This window comes from Phyllobates terribilis, unplaced genomic scaffold, assembly GCF_046119375.1.
Source record: "Phyllobates terribilis strain yellow unplaced genomic scaffold, ASM4611937v1 Scaffold_3__8_contigs__length_932513732, whole genome shotgun sequence".
Classification (NCBI taxonomy): Eukaryota; Metazoa; Chordata; class Amphibia; order Anura; family Dendrobatidae; genus Phyllobates; species Phyllobates terribilis.
In genome coordinates, this window is record NW_027362763.1 from 200,437,325 (window position 1) to 200,457,033 (window position 19,709).

A 19,709-nucleotide genomic window follows, 5' to 3' on the forward strand; every position below is an offset into this window, starting at 1 on the left:
GGAGATGCTGACTCGGCCGGAGGCTCGCCTTGAACCAGACGCTCCGGAGGAAGCCAAACAACTATGGGCAGAGAAGAGTCGACTGTTCCTTTACAAAGGGAAGTTGTGCCGCAGAATGGTTAACTCCCGGACGCATGAATTACTCTGGCAAGTAGTGGTGCCACGAAGAGACGCAGCCATGGTGATGGAGGCATACCACGACGGAGCTGGACACTTTGGGTGGAAAAAGCTGGAGTTCCTGCTGCGCGAGCGGTTCCACTGGGTAGGCATGAGGGGAACCATCGAGAAGTGGTGCAGAGATTGTGGCCCGTGCAACCTGAGAAGGAAGGACCGAGCCAGCCAGAAGACTCCCCTGCAGTCCATCGTCACCCGGCAACCGTTGGAACTGGTAGCCTTGGATCATGTAAAACTGACCCCAAGCAGAAGTGGCTACGTCTACGCGTTAACCATCGTGGATCATTACTCCCGGTTCTTGGTTGTCGTCCCCGTCAAGGACTTAACGGCTCAAACAGCAGCTAGAGCCTTCCAGCAGCACTTCTGCCGTCCACACGGGTACCCGGACCAAGTGCTGACGGACCAGGGACCTGCCTTTGAAGCGGAGGTCTTTCAGGAATTCTGCAATCTGTATGGCTGCCGGAAGATAAGGACGACACCCTACCATCCGCAGACTAATGGACTTTGTGAAAAAATGAACCAGGTGGTAATGGATCTTCTAAAAACGTTGCCCCTGGAAGAACGCAGTCTGTGGCCTGAAAAGTTGCCCGATCTGGTGGACCTATACAACCACATCCCGGTAGGTTCCACCAACTGTACCCCGGCTTACCTAATGAGGGCAAGACCTGGTAAGTTACCTGTTGACCTGGAAATGGGAGTCCTGACCCCCGAGGACACTTCACCAGAAACAGACTGGGACACAGAGAGGCAGCAGCAGTACCGGAGAGTACAGGAGAGCGTGGAGCGAAGTCTCTGTCAGGCTAGGGAAAGACAAGAGAAAACTTACAACCAGTATGCTCCCGCTGTTCCCCTGGTACCCGGAGAGCAGGTCTTGAAGAGGAAGAGACGGCTCCACAAGTTGGACGACCAGTGGGAGAAGGACCCGTACACCGTACTGCCCTCAAGCCACGAGAACCCGAAGGTCTGTACCATCAGTAAAGACGGAGGGGAAACCACAGCCATTGTATCCCGGGACCACCTGAAGAAGTGTCCCGAACAACTGAGGAACCCTGAAGAGGAACAAGAAGACCATCGACCCGTGGAAGAAAGGGAAGATATGGTTAGTACCGTGCTCGGGGACTTCCCTCAGTCTTGGACTCAAGTCAATGGTGCAGTTGTGGTACCCGTACTCACCTTCCTCCAACCATCATCCCAAGAACCTACGGAGCAACGGGTAGAGCTGGAAGAACAGCCGGTCCAGGAGGCAGAAGACTCCACACAAGCAGAACAGGAGAATCAACCCTCTGCTTATAGTGAGCCTGCCGTACCCCTAGTGAGACAAAGAGCCGGTAGACAGCTGCCCAGTTTACCCTTGACAGCTCCTACACCCTGTAGTTCAGGGCCAGACAGTCAGCTCCGTAGGTCCACTCGGGCCACTAGAGGCCAGTTACCCGCACGCTGGGGAATTTAAAGTGTATAAATTGTTTTATTTATGTTTTTCTGTGTCTTGTTGCTTGTGTATAATTTTGTGTTTCTAGTTATTTTTAGGAATCCTTGGTGGATTTACCGGGAATCCTTGTACATAGTTGGAGCGTAACCCAGGATGGACTAGAGACTGTTAAGGACTCGGGGTAGGACAGACCCCTACCTGGTTACGTCTCCCTGTGTTGGTGAAATGGACACCTTGCTCTCTTCAGAGACTGCACCCGGTTGCGGACACGCCGTAACCATCTTTATATGTTTTCTTATTGTATTATTAATGTTTTTGCCTTGTTATGTTTTTCTAAATGTGTTTAGTCCCGGAGTACTAAATTTCACTAGGGGGGAATGTGGCACCCCAGGGGTCTGGTTTTCCACAGTAATGTAATGTTATGTCTGAGAGCAGGTGGGAGGTCCTTTGGTCAGGGATCCTGTGCATGCCACACCTCCTGCCCAGTCTTGGGAGGGGAAGAACTTCCCCTGTATAAACCCGGGGCTGAGGCAGGGTGAGTCAGACAAGTGGAGTAGAGACAAGAAGCAGCATAGGAAACAGCAGAGTTACAAGGAGTCAGGGGCTGGCAGCCGCAGAGCTCGCCCTGACTAAGAAGACTTCTTTCCGGACCCGGAGTCCGAGGCTGTGGGGACTAACTCCTACCCAGCAGCAGAATCCGTCAGGCAGGGGATTTCAGGTCCTCTGGCCCAGAAGCCCGAAGGCACGGTCACACGCGTGGGACCAGCACCGCCATCGTGGAGCGGAAGCCATTAGAAGGCCCCGAGTCACCGGCCATACGGGTGAGCACCACACGGTACACTCAGGGACGTGGGCTACTTACATCAGCTTCTAGCAAGGTAGCCAGAAGAGTACAGTCAGTTTGGGAGGCCTACAACTACGCCTGGCCAGGGGAGATCCCATCTGCTCAAGGACTGACCAGGCCCCGTTCGCTAGCAAGTACTCCGGGAGGGTCTATCATTGTCACCAGTAAAGACCCTGAACTACACCGTACCGTCTCTGAGTGGTCCCTGCTACCCCCATCATCCACGTCGGCTGCCCTGAGACCATACCCCTCCCGTTGGGGGTTATACTATCACGCTGCATAATCCTACCATCGGCCTCAGCGGTCTGCCCCGCAGCAGCAGCTCCCTGGCTGCACTCAACGGGTGGCGTAGTCATCAACTATTTACTACTAGTAGACTGCCGTCCAGTTTGACTCCCTGGGCACGGACCGGGTCACCGCCACGAGACTACAACCCTCCACGAATCCGGCTCCGGGTAAGCTCCCGCGTGCGCACCGCAGCGCGACACAGGCCCAGGGGCGCGTCACACACAGTGTATGATCAGTGTAGAGCGGCAGCAGAATGTGATGTGCACACAGTGTATGATCAGTGTAGAGCGGCAGCAGAATGTGATGAGCACACAGTGTATGATCAGTGTAGAGCGGCAGCAGAATGTGATGTGCACACAGTGTATGATCAGTGTAGAGCGGCAGCAGAATGTGATGTGCACACAGTGTATGATCAGTGTAGAGCGGCAGCAGAATGTGATGTGCACACAGTGTATGATCAGTGTAGAGCGGCAGCAGAATGTGATGAGCACACAGTGTATGATCAGTGTAGAGCGGCAGCAGAATGTGATGTGCACACAGTGTATGATCAGTGTAGAGCGGCAGCAGAATGTGATGTGCACACAGTGTATGATCAGTGTAGAGCGGCAGCAGAATGTGATGTGCACACAGTGTATGATCAGTGGAGAGCGGCAGCAGAATGTGATGTGCACACAGTGTATGATCAGTGTAGAGCGGCAGCAGAATGTGATGAGCACACAGTGTATGATCAGTGTAGAGCAGCAGCAGAATGTGATGAGCACACAGTGTATGATCATTGTAGAGCAGCAGCAGAATGTGATGAGCACACAGTGTATGATCAGTGTAGAGCGGCAGCAGAATGTGATGTGCACACAGTGTATGATCAGTGTAGAGCGGCAGCAGAATGTGATGAGCACACAGTGTATGATCAGTGTAGAGCAGCAGCAGAATGTGATGAGCACACAGTGTATGATCAGTGTAGAGCGGCAGCAGAATGTGATGAGCACACAGTGTATGATCAGTGTAGAGCGGCAGCAGAATGTGATGAGCACACAGTGTATGATCAGTGTAGAGCGGCAGCAGAATGTGATGAGCACACAGTGTATGATCAGTGTAGAGCGGCAGCAGAATGTGATGAGCACACAGTGTATGATCAGTGTAGAGCGGCAGCAGAATGTGATGAGCACACAGTGTATGATCAGTGTAGAGCAGCAGCAGAATGTGATGAGCACACAGTGTATGATCAGTGTAGAGCAGCAGCAGAATGTGATGAGCACACAGTGTATGACCAGTGTAGAGCGGCAGCAGAATGTGATGTGCACACAGTGTATGATCAGTGTAGAGCGGCAGCAGAATGTGATGAGCACACAGTGTATGATCAGTGTAGAGCGGCAGCAGAATGTGATGTGCACACAGTGTATGATCAGTGTAGAGCGGAAGCAGAATGTGATGAGCACACAGTGTATGACCAGTGTAGAGCGGCAGCAGAATGTGATGAGCACACAGTGTATGATCAGTGTAGAGCGGCAGCAGAATGTGATGTGCACACAGTGTATGATCAGTGTAGAGCGGCAGCAGAATGTGATGTGCACACAGTGTATGATCAGTGTAGAGCGGCAGCAGAATGTGATGAGCACACAGTGTATGACCAGTGTAGAGCGGCAGCAGAATGTGATAAGCACACAGTGTATGATCAGTGTAGAGCGGCAGCAGAATGTGATGAGCACACAGTGTATGATCTGTGTAGAGCGGCAGCAGAATGTGATGAGCACACAGTGTATGATCAGTGTAGAGCGGCAGCAGAATGTGATGAGCACACAGTGTATGACCAGTGTAGAGCGGCAGCAGAATGTGATGTGCACACAGTTTATGATCAGTGTAGAGCGGCAGCAGAATGTGATGAGCACACAGTGTATGATCAGTGTAGAGCGGCAGCAGAATGTGATGTGCACACAGTGTATGATCAGTGTAGAGCGGCAGCAGAATGTGATGAGCACACAGTGTATGACCAGTGTAGAGAGGCAGCAGAATGTGATGAGCACACAGTGTATGATCAGTGTAGAGCGGCAGCAGAATGTGATGTGCACACAGTGTATGATCAGTGTAGAGCGGCATCAGAATGTGATGAGCACACAGTGTATGACCAGTGTAGAGCGGCAGCAGAATGTGATGAGCACACAGTGTATGATCAGTGTAGAGCGGCATCAGAATGTGATGAGCACACAGTGTATGACCAGTGTAGAGCGGCAGCAGACTGTGATGAGCACACAGTGTATGATCAGTGTAGAGCGGCAGCAGAATGTGATGAGCACACAGTGTATGATCAGTGTAGAGCGGCAGCAGAATGTGATGTGCACACAGTGTATGATCAGTGTAGAGCGGCAGCAGAATGTGATGAGCACACAGTGTATGATCAGTGTAGAGCGGCAGCAGAATGTGATGAGCACACAGTGTATGATCAGTGTAGAGCGGCAGAAGAATGTGATGAGCACACAGTGTATGATCAGTGGAGAGCGGCAGCAGAATGTGATGTGCACACAGTGTATGATCAGTGTAGAGCGGCAGCAGAATGTGATGAGCACACAGTGTATGATCAGTGTAGAGCGGCATCAGAATGTGATGAGCACACAGTGTATGATCAGTGTAGAGCGGCATCAGAATGTGATGTGCACACAGTGTATGATCAGTGTAGAGCGGCAGCAGAATGTGATGTGCACACAGTGTATGATCAGTGTAGAGCGGCAGCAGAATGTGATGAGCACACAGTGTATGATCAGTGTAGAGCGGCAGCAGAATGTGATGAGCACACAGTGTATGATCAGTGTAGAGCGGCAGCAGAATGTGATGAGCACACAGTGTATGATCAGTGTAGAGCGGCAGCAGAATGTGATGTGCACACAGTGTATGATCAGTGTAGAGCGGCAGCAGAATGTGATGAGCACACAGTGTATGATCAGTGTAGAGCGGCAGCAGAATGTGATGAGCACACAGTGTATGATCACTGTAGAGCGGCAGCAGAATGTGATGTGCACACAGTGTATGATCAATGTAGAGCGGCAGCAGAATGTGATGTGCACACAGTGTATGATCAGTGTAGAGCGGCAGCAGAATGTGATGTGCACACAGTGTATGATCAGTGTAGAGCGGCAGCAGAATGTGATGAGCACACAGTGTATGACCAGTGTAGAGCGGCAGCAGAATGTGATGAGCACACAGTGTATGATCAGTGTAGAGCGGGAGCAGAATGTGATGAGCACACAGTGTATGATCTGTGTAGAGCGGCAGCAGAATGTGATGAGCACACAGTGTATGATCAGTGTAGAGCGGCAGCAGAATGTGATGAGCACACAGTGTATGACCAGTGTAGAGCGGCAGCAGAATGTGATGTGCACACAGTGTATGATCAGTGTAGAGCGGCAGCAGAATGTGATGAGCACACAGTGTATGATCAGTGTAGAGCGGCAGCAGAATATGATGTGCACACAGTGTATGATCAGTGTAGAGCGGCAGCAGAATGTGATGAGCACACAGTGTATGACCAGTGTAGAGCGGCAGCAGAATGTGATGAGCACACAGTGTATGATCAGTGTAGAGCGGCAGCAGAATGTGATGTGCACACAGTGTATGATCAGTGTAGAGCGGCATCAGAATGTGATGAGCACACAGTGTATGACCAGTGTAGAGCGGCAGCAGAATGTGATGAGCACACAGTGTATGATCAGTGTAGAGCGGCATCAGAATGTGATGAGCACACAGTGTATGACCAGTGTAGAGCGGCAGCAGAATGTGATGAGCACACAGTGTATGATCAGTGTAGAGCGGCAGCAGAATGTGATGAGCACACAGTGTATGATCAGTGTAGAGCGGCAGCAGAATGTGATGTGCACACAGTGTATGATCAGTGTAGAGCGGCAGCAGAATGTGATGAGCACACAGTGTATGATCAGTGTAGAGCGGCAGCAGAATGTGATGAGCACACAGTGTATGATCAGTGTAGAGCGGCAGAAGAATGTGATGAGCACACAGTGTATGATCAGTGTAGAGCGGCAGCAGAATGTGATGTGCACACAGTGTATGATCAGTGTAGAGCGGCAGCAGAATGTGATGAGCACACAGTGTATGATCAGTGTAGAGCGGCAGCAGAATGTGATGAGCACACAGTGTATGATCAGTGTAGAGCGGCAGCAGAATGTGATGAGCACACAGTGTATGATCAGTGTAGAGCGGCAGCAGAATGTGATGTGCACACAGTGTATGATCAGTGTAGAGCGGCAGCAGAATGTGATGAGCACACAGTGTATGATCAGTGTAGAGCGGCAGCAGAATGTGATGAGCACACAGTGTATGATCAGTGTAGAGCGGCAGCAGAATGTGATGTGCACACAGTGTATGATCAATGTAGAGCGGCAGCAGAATGTGATATGCACACAGTGTATGATCAGTGTAGAGCGGCATCAGAATGTGATGAGCACACAGTGTATGATCAGTGTAGAGCGGCAGCAGAATGTGATGTGCACACAGTGTATGATCAGTGTAGAGCGGCAGCAGAATGTGATGTGCACACAGTGTATGATCAGTGTAGAGCGGCAGCAGAATGTGATGAGCACACAGTGTATGATCAGTGTAGAGCGGCAGAAGAATGTGATGAGCACACAGTGTATGATCAGTGTAGAGCGGCAGCAGAATGTGTTGAGCACACAGTGTATGATCAGTGTAGAGCGGCATCAGAATGTGATGTGCACACAGTGTATGATCAGTGTAGAGCGGCATCAGAATGTGATGTGCACACAGTGTATGATCAGTGTAGAGCGGCAGCAGAATGTGATGAGCACACAGTGTATGATCAGTGTAGAGCGGCAGCAGAATGTGATGAGCACACAGTGTATGACCAGTGTAGAGCGGCAGCAGAATGTGATGAGCACACAGTGTATGATTAGTGTAGAGCGGCAGCAGAATGTGATGAGCACACAGTGTATGATCAGTGTAGAGCGGCAGCAGAATGTGATGAGCACACAGTGTATGATCAGTGTAGAGCGGCAGCAGAATGTGATGAGCACACAGTGTATGATCAGTGTAGAGCGGCAGCAGAATGTGATGAGCACACAGTGTATGATCAGTGTAGAGCGGCAGCAGAATGTGATGAGCACACAGTGTATGATCAGTGTAGAGCGGCAGCAGAATGTGATGTGCACACAGTGTATGATCAGTGTAGAGCGGCAGCAGAATGTGATGAGCACACAGTGTATGATCAGTGTAGAGCGGCAGCAGAATGTGATGTGCACACAGTGTATGATCAGTGTAGAGCGGCAGCAGAATGTGATGTGCACACAGTGTATGATCAGTGTAGAGCGGCAGCAGAATGTGATGAGCACACAGTGTATGATCAGTGTAGAGCGGCAGCAGAATGTGATGAGCACACAGTGTATGATCAGTGTAGAGCGGCAGCAGAATGTGATGTGCACACAGTGTATGATCAATGTAGAGCGGCAGCAGAATGTGATGTGCACACAGTGTATGATCAGTGTAGAGCGGCAGCAGAATGTGATGTGCACACAGTGTATGATCAGTGTAGAGAGGCAGCAGAATGTGATGAGCACACAGTGTATGATCAGTGTAGAGCGGCAGCAGAATGTGATGAGCACACAGTGTATGATCAGTGTAGAGCGGCAGCAGAATGTGATGTGCACACAGTGTATGATCAGTGTAGAGCGGCAGCAGAATGTGATGTGCACACAGTGTATGATCAGTGTAGAGCGGCAGCAGAATGTGATGTGCACACAGTGTATGATCAGCGTAGAGCGGCAGCAGAATGTGATGTGCACACAGTGTATGATCAGCGTAGAGCGGCAGCAGAATGTGATGTGCACACAGTGTATGATCAGCGTAGAGCGGCAGCAGAATGTGATGTGCACACAGTGTATGATCAGTGTAGAGCGGCAGCAGAATGTGATGTGCACACAGTGTATGATCAGTGTAGAGCGGCAGCAGAATGTGATGTGCACACAGTGTATGATCAGCGTAGAGCGGCAGCAGAATGTGATGAGCACACAGTGTATGATCAGTGGAGAGCGGCAGCAGAATGTGATGTGCACACAGTGTATGATCAGTGGAGAGCGGCAGCAGAATGTGATGTGCACACAGTGTATGATCAGTGGAGAGCGGCAGCAGAATGTGATGTGCACACAGTGTATGATCAGTATAGAGCGGCAGCAGAATGTGATGTGCACACAGTGTATGATCAGTGTAGAGCGGCAGCAGAATGTGATGAGCACACAGTGTATGATCAGTGGAGAGCGGCAGCAGAATGTGATGAGCACACAGTGTATGATCAGTAGAGAGCGGCAGCAGAATGTGATGAGCACACAGTGTATGATCAGTGGAGAGCGGCAGCAGAATGTGATGAGCACACAGTGTATGATCAGTGGAGAGCGGCAGCAGAATGTGATGTGCACACAGTGTATGATCAGTGGAGAGCGGCAGCAGAATGTGATGAGCACACAGTGTATGATCAGTGGAGAGCGGCAGCAGAATGTGATGAGCACACAGTGTATGATCAGTGGAGAGCGGCAGCAGAATGTGATGAGCACACAGTGTATGATCAGTGGAGAGCGGCAGCAGAATGTGATGAGCACACAGTGTATGATCAGTGGAGAGCGGCAGCAGAATGTGATGTGCACACAGTGTATGATCAGTGGAGAGCGGCAGCAGAATGTGATGAGCACACAGTGTATGATCAGTGTAGAGCGGCAGCAGAATGTGATGAGCACACAGTGTATGATCAGTGTAGAGCGGGAGCAGAATATGATGAGCACACAGTGTATGATCAGTGTAGAGCGGCAGCAGAATGTGATGAGCACACAGTGTATGATCAGTGTAGAGCGGCATCAGAATGTGATGAGCACACAGTGTATGATCAGTGTAGAGCGGCAGCAGAATGTGATGTGCACACAGTGTGTGATCAGTGTAGAGCGGCAGCAGAATGTGATGTGCACACAGTGTATGATCAGTGTAGAGCGGCAGCAGAATGTGATGTGCACACAGTGTATGATCAGTGTAGAGCGGCATCAGAATGTGATGAGCACGCAGTGTATGATCAGTGCAGAGCGGCATCAGAATGTGATGAGCACGCAGTGTATGATCAGTGTAGAGCGGCAGCAGAATGTGATGTGCACACAGTGTATGATCAGTATAGAGCGGCAGCAGAATGTGATGAGCACACAGTGTATGATCAGTGTAGAGCGGCAGCAGAATGTGATGAGCACACAGTGTATGATCAGTGTAGAGCGGCATCAGAATGTGATGTGCACACAGTGTATGATCAGTGGAGAGCGGCAGCAGAATGTGATGTGCACACAGTGTATGATCAGTATAGAGCGGCATCAGAATGTGATGTGCACACAGTGTATGATCAGTGTAGAGCGGCAGCAGAATGTGATGAGCACACAGTGTATGATCAGTGGAGAGCGGCAGCAGAATGTGATGAGCACACAGTGTATGATCAGTGGAGAGCGGCAGCAGAATGTGATGTGCACACAGTGTATGATCAGTGTAGAGCGGCAGCAGAATGTGATGAGCACACAGTGTATGATCAGTGTAGAGCGGCAGCAGAATGTGATGAGCACACAGTGTATGATCAGTGTAGAGCAGCAGCAGAATGTGATGAGCACACAGTGTATGATCAGTGGAGAGCGGGAGCAGAATGTGATGTGCACACAGTGTATGATCAGTGTAGAGCGGCAGCAGAATGTGATGAGCACACAGTGTATGATCAGTGGAGAGCGGCAGCAGAATGTGATGAGCACACAGTGTATGATCAGTGTAGAGCGGCAGCAGAATGTGATGTGCACACAGTGTATGATCAGTGTAGAGCGGCAGCAGAATGTGATGTGCACACAGTGTATGATCAGTGGAGAGCGGCAGCAGAATGTGATGAGCACACAGTGTATGATCAGTGTAGAGCGGCAGCAGAATGTGATGTGCACACAGTGTATGATCAGTGTAGAGCGGCAGCAGAATGTGATGAGCACACAGTGTATGATCAGTATAGAGCGGCAGCAGAATGTGATGAGCACACAGTGTATGATCAGTGTAGAGCGGCAGCAGAATGTGATGAGCACACAGTGTATGATCAGTGTAGAGCGGCAGCAGAATGTGATGAGCACACAGTGTATGATCAGTGTAGAGCGGCAGCAGAATGTGATGAGCACACAGTGTATGATCAGTGTAGAGCGGCAGCAGAATGTGATGAGCACACAGTCTATGATCAGTGTAGAGCGGCAGCAGAATGTGATGTGCACACAGTGTATGATCAGTGTAGAGAGGCAGCAGAATGTGATGAGCACACAGTCTATGATCAGTGTAGAGCGGCAGCAGAATGTGATGTGCACACAGTGTATGATCAGTGTAGAGCGGCAGCAGAATGTGATGTGCACACAGTGTATGATCAGTGTAGAGCGGCAGCAGAATGTGATGAGCACACAGTGTATGATCAGTGTAGAGCGGCAGCAGAATGTGATGTGCACACAGTGTATGATCAGTGTAGAGCGGCAGCAGAATGTGATGAGCACACAGCGTATGATCAGTATAGAGCAGCAGCAGAATGTGAGGGCACACAGTGTATGATCAGTGTAGAGCGGCAGCAGAATGTGATGAGCACACAGTGTATGATCAGTATAGAGCGGCAGCAGAATGTGATGTGCACACAGTGTATGATCAGTGTAGAGCGGCAGCAGAATGTGATGTGCACACAGTGTATGATCAGTGTAGAGCGGCAGCAGAATGTGATGAGCACACAGTGTATGATCAGTATAGAGCAGCAGCAGAATGTGAGGGCACACAGTGTATGATCAGTGTAGAGCGGCAGCAGAATGTGATGAGCACACAGTGTATGATCAGTATAGAGCGGCAGCAGAATGTGATGAGCACACAGTGTATGATCAGTATAGAGCGGCAGCAGAATGTGATGAGCACCCAGTGTATGATCAGTATAGAGCAGCAGCAGAATGTGAGGGCACACAGTGTATGATCAGTGTAGAGCGGCAGCAGAATGTGATGAGCACACAGTGTATGATCAGTGTAGAGCGGGAGCAGAATGTGATGAGCACACAGTGTATGATCAGTGGAGAGCGGCAGCAGAATGTGATGTGCACACAGTGTATGATCAGTGTAGAGCGGCAGCAGAATGTGATGAGCACACAGTGTATGATCAGTATAGAGCGGCAGCAGAATGTGATGAGCACACAGTGTATGATCAGTGTAGAGCGGCAGCAGAATGTGATGTGCACACAGTGTATGATCAGTGTAGAGCGGCAGCAGAATGTGATGAGCACACAGCGTATGATCATTGTAGAGCGGCAGCAGAGTGTGATGAGCACACAGTGTATGATCAGTGTATAGCGTCAGCAGAATGTGATGAGCACACAGTGTATGATCAGTGTAGAGCGGCAGCAGAATGTGATGAGCACACAGTGTATGATCAGTGTAGAGCGGCAGCAGAATGTGATGTGCACACAGTGTATGATCAGTGTAGAGCGGCAGCAGAATGTGATGAGCACACAGTGTATGATCAGTGTAGAGCGGCAGCAGAATGTGATGAGCACACAGTGTATGACCAGTGTAGAGCGGCAGCAGAATGTGATGAGCACACAGTGTATGATCAGTGTAGAGCGTCAGCAGAATGTGATGAGCACACAGTGTATGATCAGTGTAGAGCGGCAGCAGAATGTGATGTGCACACAGTGTATGATCAGTGGAGAGCGGCAGCAGAATGTGATGTGCACACAGTGTATGATCAGTGTAGAGCGGCAGCAGAATGTGATGTGCACACAGTGTATGATCAGTGTAGAGCGGCAGCAGAATGTGATGAGCACACAGTGTATGATCAGTGGAGAGCGGCAGCAGAATGTGATGAGCACACAGTGTATGATCAGTGTAGAGCGGCAGCAGAATGTGATGTGCACACAGTGTATGATCAGTGTAGAGCGGCAGCAGAATGTGATGTGCACACAGTGTATGATCAGTGTAGAGCGGCAGCAGAATGTGATGAGCACACAGTGTATGATCAGTGTAGAGCAGCAGGAGAATGTGATGTGCACACAGTGTATGATCAGTGTATAGCGGCAGCAGAATGTGATGTGCACACAGTGTATGATCAGTGTAGAGCGGCAGCAGAATGTGATGAGCACACAGTGTATGATCAGTGTAGAGCGGCAGCAGAATGTCATGAGCACACAGTGTATGATCAGTGTAGAGCGGCAGCAGAATGTGATGTGCACACAGTGTATGATCAGTGTAGAGCGGCAGCAGAATGTGATGTGCACACAGTGTATGATCAGTGTAGAGCGGCAGCAGAATGTGATGAGCACACAGTGTATGATCAGTGTAGAGCGGCAGCAGAATGTGATGTGCACACAGTGTATGATCAGTGTAGAGCGGCAGCAGAATGTGATGAGCACACAATGTATGATCAGTGTAGAGCAGCAGGAGAATGTGATGTGCACACAGTGTATGATCAGTGTATAGCGGCAGCAGAATGTGATGTGCACACAGTGTATGATCAGTGTAGAGCGGCAGCAGAATGTGATGAGCACACAGTGTATGATCAGTGTAGAGCGGCAGCAGAATGTGATGAGCACACAGTGTATGATCAGTGTAGAGCGGCAGCAGAATGTGATGTGCACACAGTGTATGATCAGTGTAGAGCGGCAGCAGAATGTGATGTGCACACAGTGTATGATCAGTGTAGAGCGGCAGCAGAATGTGATGAGCACACAGTGTATGATCAGTGTAGAGCGGCAGCAGAATGTGATGTGCACACAGTGTATGATCAGTGTAGAGCGGCAGCAGAATGTGATAGAGCCAAAGCAGGAGTAAGGAAACCAACAGACCACTTGCTTCTACACTCATTCTGCACAAGGCCGCTAGGGAACAATATATGGACCAGTCTAAGATACCCTAAACCTTTGCTTCAACTTTGGGCTACAATGAAATAAACTATTAACCTCTTCTTCTACCCAGGACACCAAGAATGTCCTCTGACCGTTAAAGTGCTATTAATGGCTCCATATGCTTCGCTTTTATTTGGAAAATATGTATTCTTTACTTTTTTTCTGAAGTCTAAACTTGTGTGTATTCAGTAGTCAAAAAAGTATAGATTATCTACCTGGAAGTACTTGAAATAGGCGTAGTCAGTGGCAGTACCCAGCGATGTTCTTTTTCCTTCTCCAATAGTAATTGGCATCAGAATACTTGCACCAGCTTTTACAATTCTGTCCACCTGTCAATTACAATAGATCTTCATAGTCACATTGTTAATATGGTTGAAAAAAAGACATACTGTATGTCCATCAAGTTCAAGCTGGGAAAGGACAAAGGGAAGGAGGCACATGTGCAACCAGATTACATGATCCAGTCCGCCCCCAAAAAGCTCATTTTTCTCTCCTAATTCCAGTTGTGAATCCACTGGACCAAACATTCAGAAAATAACACACATTCACAGAAATATTTCTATTATATTCTTCTAAAAAAGCACCTACATTTTTTTTAATACCATCAACGGTTCCCTGTGACCCACTCCTGAGGTAGGCTATCCCACAGATTCATGTTTTTCTCTGTAAAGAAACCTTGTATCCTCTGGAGATTGAACTTGTCTTTCGCCAGACAGAAGCGTCCACTTGCCTTTTCATAGAGTTTTATATGAAGCAGCTTTTGACCATATTTTCTTATGGGCCATTTATATACTTGTACAACTTAATCATGTTCCCCCTTAGATGTCTCATGTTATGACTAAATGATTTTAATTATTTTATTCTTTTACTCATAACCAATATCCTCCATGCCCTTTGTCAGGAACGTCAGCGACAACACCGGGGAGATCACACAATATCCCTCCGCTGCCGTCACATTGTCAAGGATGCCAGCATCGACAATGGGGAGATCACACGATATCTCACCGCTGCCGTCACTATGTCAGGAATTCATAGGATTGAGCAGGGATTCGCGAGCACACGATCCCGATTGCTCACTACGTAGCTATTGGCAAGCGAGCAGAAAGTGTATGGCGTCACACCTCCGAATTCCAATGCATGGAATATGTGTACACGCCCCGTACGGTTGCTGCCAGCTTCACGATAGCCCAATTTATATTATTCGCTACCACCACCGACCAATTTGAAATATATTACAGGCCTGGTAGGACGCCTGTTTTCTGGTAGTGTATATGGCTTCAGGGGAAGGAACGATTACAGAGCAAAAGAAGAGGGGTGTTACATTTGATATTTAATCCAAAAGGGAGGCAGTGTTTAGGAAAACTATACAAAGATTTTACAAAAGGGGACAATACAATACATATGCAGTTATGCAAAATAATAAGGATTAAAGAAGAAACTTACTTTACGATCGCAGAGACAATTCAATATAGCTAGAGGGGAGGCACTCCACTTGATTAGACCGTTATCGAACGTGATCCTTTGCTATAATAAATATATACTCCCGGCAATGAATACTGAACCATCCTCAGTGGATTATTTTATGCCGAAGGGGAGACCTGCCCACACACCCCCTGGGATGACATCACGGGGGCTGGTCTCCAGTCTTCATATTTTTATTAGAATATCTGGCTTTTGCGATAGCTTTTCGCTGGTTCACCGCAGAAGCTTGAAAATGACGCCATAATTTCTATTATGAATTTACCTTTCTCCAGAGACCACACGATATAGCTGCGGTCTGTTATTTGGTACTTTTGCACCACAGCTCCCGGGAGAGGCGTACAGCAACGGAAAATTATGCATACTGTTCCTTAGCTGACCCTGCCACTAAAAATATGGGTCCCACAATTATCAGAAGTATAGAACTTCAGATATTCCATATTTCGTATCGGTGCCGGACATCCTGGAGTTTGTGGCTGGGAATTGTGAGTAGTTTGAGAGTTTCTCTGAAGCTCCTGATTCAATTTTCCTCATCTACATGTAAATTTGTCACAAGCCTGTGAGAGTGGAAAACACACTCGCGTGTTAATTGGGTTTGCCACCTCTCTTTGCACTGCCATCTGCCTAGTAGCCACCTCTACTGTGTGGGCTAATTTTCAGAGAGATCGCTCTTTAGATTGTCAGCTCTTCTCTTGTGACAAATGGTATAGGAGAGGAGGGAAGAGGGGTTTGGGAGAAATTGTTAATATTTTCTTAATATTTCCGTGACATCCCTTATCAATTTTGTGGCTTTTTTTTTTACATTTTCTAACTTTATTTATTTTACCTACGCAGCTCCATCATATTCCACAGAGGTTTACAGACATAATCGGTGCAGTTTGTATAGTAATTGTATTACGTCTTTGTCAGGCAAGTCCACATCTCTTTAAATACATCATAATATCCTGTTGGCTTTAGAAGCTGCTGTATGCTGTTGTTTTGTCTATTATTTAGTCTAACATTGCCTGCTGTTATTTAAAGAAGCCTTCCTACCATCAAAGTATTCATATTCTTAATATATTGCAATCATCATATTATATAGCACTGTGTACTTACAATTGCTCATTTTGCCTTTCTACCAGCTAATTCTTTTCTTTTCTTTGCTCTATGTAGAAACAGGAAGTCTCTTGTCCCTGCATTTATCATTCCCCTCTTCAACTTCTGACCCATCTACTCCCTCCTCCCCCTCCCCAGGGACTTTTGCAGTGACTTATGACTTGTGCAGGAAAAATTGACCTCCTGTTTCTACATAGAGCTTAGAATGATTCAGCTGGTCAGTATTTAATCACGTTATTCATACAGAATACTGGCCCCCACATAATGCCCCATGCAGGCTGTGCCCCCCCATGTAATGCCCCATGCAGGATGTCACCTCTCCCCCCCATATAATGCCCCATGCAGGATGTCACTTGTCCCCCCATATAATGCCCCATGCAGGATGTCACTTGTCCCCCCCTATATAATGCCACATGCAGGATGTCACTTGTCCCCCCATATAATGCCCCATGCAGGATGTCATCTCTTCCCCCCATGTAATGCCCCATGCAGGATGTCACCTCTCCCCCCATATAATACCCCATGCAGGATGTCACCTCCCCCCCATATAATGCCCCATGCAGGATGTCACTTGTCCCCCCCATATAATGCCCCATGCAGGATGTCACTTGTCCCCCCCCCATATAATGCCCCATGCAGGATGTCACTTGTCCCATCCATATAATGCCCCATTCATGATGTCACTTGCCCCCCCATATAATGCCCCATGTAGGATGTCACCTCTCCCCCCAATAAAATGCCCCATGCAGGATGTCACCTCTCCCCCCATATAATGCCCCATGCAGGATGTCACTTGTCCCCCCCATATAATGCCCCATGCAGGATGTCACTTGTTCCCCCCCCCTCCCATATAATGCCCCATGCAGGATGTCACTTGTCCCCCCCCATATAATGCCCCATGCCTCCATACATGTGAAAAAAGAAAAATCAAATACTCACCTCACTTCTCACCTGCTGCCGCTGCTCTGGACTTCTCAGCCGCGTCACCGGTGTCTTCCCGCTCTACGCTATGACGGCTCAGGAGAGGGCATGGTAGAAAGACGTCACTGCGCCCTCTGACCTGAGACATAACAGTGCAGCAGCCACGGAAGAGACCGGACCTGCTGCGGAGGCACGGGGAGAGGTAAGTATTGTGCCGGCTGCCGGGGCACTAAGCTCACGGGGGGGGGCGCTGGCATCGGCACCGCACCGCTCACGGGTCCCATAGCACACCGGGGTGCCCGACTGTGAGTGGGCCCCCCGCCTGCTCAGGGCCCTGGCACTTGCCCTGGTGCGCCGGGTGCCGACGCCGGGCCTGGTGCCCAGGTGCATAACGTTATATTTGTTCATATTAAACCTCATGTACTAAATGGATGCCCAAATACTCAGTTTGTCCAAGTCAGCCTGTAACTAATGAATATCTTCCATAGACTGAACAATACCACATAACTTTGGTGTAGTTTGAAAAAATACACACAATAGTATTAATCCCGTCTTCTATATCATTAATATTTTGCGGACTACGAGACGCACCGGACCATAAGACGCACCCCAAGTTTTGGGGAGGAAAAGAGAAAAAAAAATTATTTTAAACAAAATGGTGGTGAATCATATAGTCCCACTTTAAGGTAGCTTACCGGAGGGGCGGCGGCAGTGGAGTGGGGTTACAGGAGGCAGGGTCGCTGCTTCAGGAGGCCGGTGGTGGCAGAAGTGGGGAGATGCTGCGGGCCCCGGGCTGGCAGGAGGGGGTGACCCGGCACTGTGAGGTTGCGGTCCCTGGGCTCTCCTAAGAAAAGTTGGCGCTGAGTGGAGTCACCTTCCCTTTAATTTTCCTGCGTTGGGCTTTGGGCTATTACAGACAGCACAAGGGTGGTGGATACAATATACACTGCTCAAAAAAATAAAGGGAACACTTAAATAACACATCCTAGATATGAATGACTGAAATATTCTCATTTAATACTTTGTTCTGTACAAAGTTGAATGTGCTGATAACAAAATCACACAAAAATCATCAATGGAAATCAAATTTATTAACCAATGGAGGCCTGGATTTGGAGTCACCCCCAAAATTAAAGTGGAATAACACACTACAGGCTGATCCAACTTTGATGTAATGTCCTTAAAACAAGTCAAAATGAGGCTCAGTATTGTGTGTGGCCTCCACGTGCCTGTATGACCTGCCTACAACGCCTGGGCATGCTCCTGATGAGGTTGCGGATGGTCTCCTGTGGGATCTTCTCCCAGACCTGGACTAAAGCATCCGACAACTCCTGGACAGTCTGTGGTGCAACGTGACATTGGTGGATAGAGCGAGACATGATGTCCCAGATGTGCTCAATCGGATTCAGGTCTGGGGAACGGGCGGGCCTGTCCATAGCTTCAATGCCTTCATCTTGTAGGAACTGATGACACAGTCCAGCCACATGAGGTCTGGCATTGTCCTGCATTAGGAGGAACCCAGGGCCAACCGTACCAGCATATGGTCTCACAAGGGGTCTGAGGATCTCATCTCGGTACCTAATGGCAATCAGGCTACCTCTGGCGAGCACATGTAGGGCTGTGCGGCCCTCCAAAGAAATGCCACCCCACACCATTACTAACCCACTACAAAACCGGTCATGCTGAAGGATGTTGCAGGCAGCAGATCGCTCTCCACGGCGTCTCCAGACTCTGTCACGTCTGTCACATGTGCTCAGTGTGAACCTGCTTTCATCTGTGAAGAGCACAGGGAGCCAGTGGCGACTTTGCCAATCCTGATAAATGTAACCTTCAGCAAGTGCTGAAGGTTACATTTATCTAAACATTGTCTGCTCCTTCATAGCACCCTCTTCGTTTCTTGAGTGCTGACACTCTTGACCCTTGATTTGCCAATCCTGGTGTTCTGTGGCAAATGCCAAGTGTCCTGCATGGTGTTGTGCTGTGAGCACAACCCCCATCTGTGGATGTCGGGCCGTCATACCACACTCATGGAGTCGGTTTCTAACCGTTTGTACAGACACATGCACATTTGTGGCCTGCTGGAGGTCATTTTGCAGGGCTCTGGCAGTGCTCATCCTGTTCCACCTTGCACAAAGGCAGAAGTAGCGGTCCTGCTGCTGGCTTGTTGTCCTCCTACGGCCCCCTGCACGTTTCCTGGTGTACTGGCCTGTCTCCTGGTAGCGCCTCCAGCCTCTGGACACTACGCTGACAGACACAGCAAACCTTCTTGCCACAGCTCGCATTGATGTGCCATCCTGGATGAGCTGCACTACCTGAGCAACTTCTGTGGGTTGTAGAGTCCGTTCCATGCTACCACGAGTGTGAAAGCACAGGCAACATTCAAAACTGACCAAAACATCAGCCAGAAAGCATTGGTACTGAGATGTGGTCTGTAGTCCCCACCTGCAGAACCACTCCTTTATTGAGTGTGTCTTGATAATTGCCAAAAATTTCCATCTATTGTCTATTCCATTTGCACAACAGCATGTGAAATTGATTGTCAATCAGTGTTGCT

At 48.9% G+C, this 19,709-nt stretch overlaps 1 protein-coding gene across 3 annotated transcripts in view; it reads right to left on the reverse strand.

Moving 5' to 3' along the window:
• ANKMY1 (ankyrin repeat and MYND domain containing 1) overlaps window positions 1-19,709 on the reverse strand; it is an 86,643-nt gene that overhangs the window by 15,734 nt on the left and 51,200 nt on the right. For all 3 annotated transcript variants that reach the window (XM_073674461.1, XM_073674463.1, XM_073674462.1), the window contains one exon: window positions 13,876-13,989. In XM_073674461.1, the coding sequence (XP_073530562.1) occupies window positions 13,876-13,989 (114 nt within the window). The remainder of the gene's footprint in view (window positions 1-13,875; window positions 13,990-19,709) is intronic.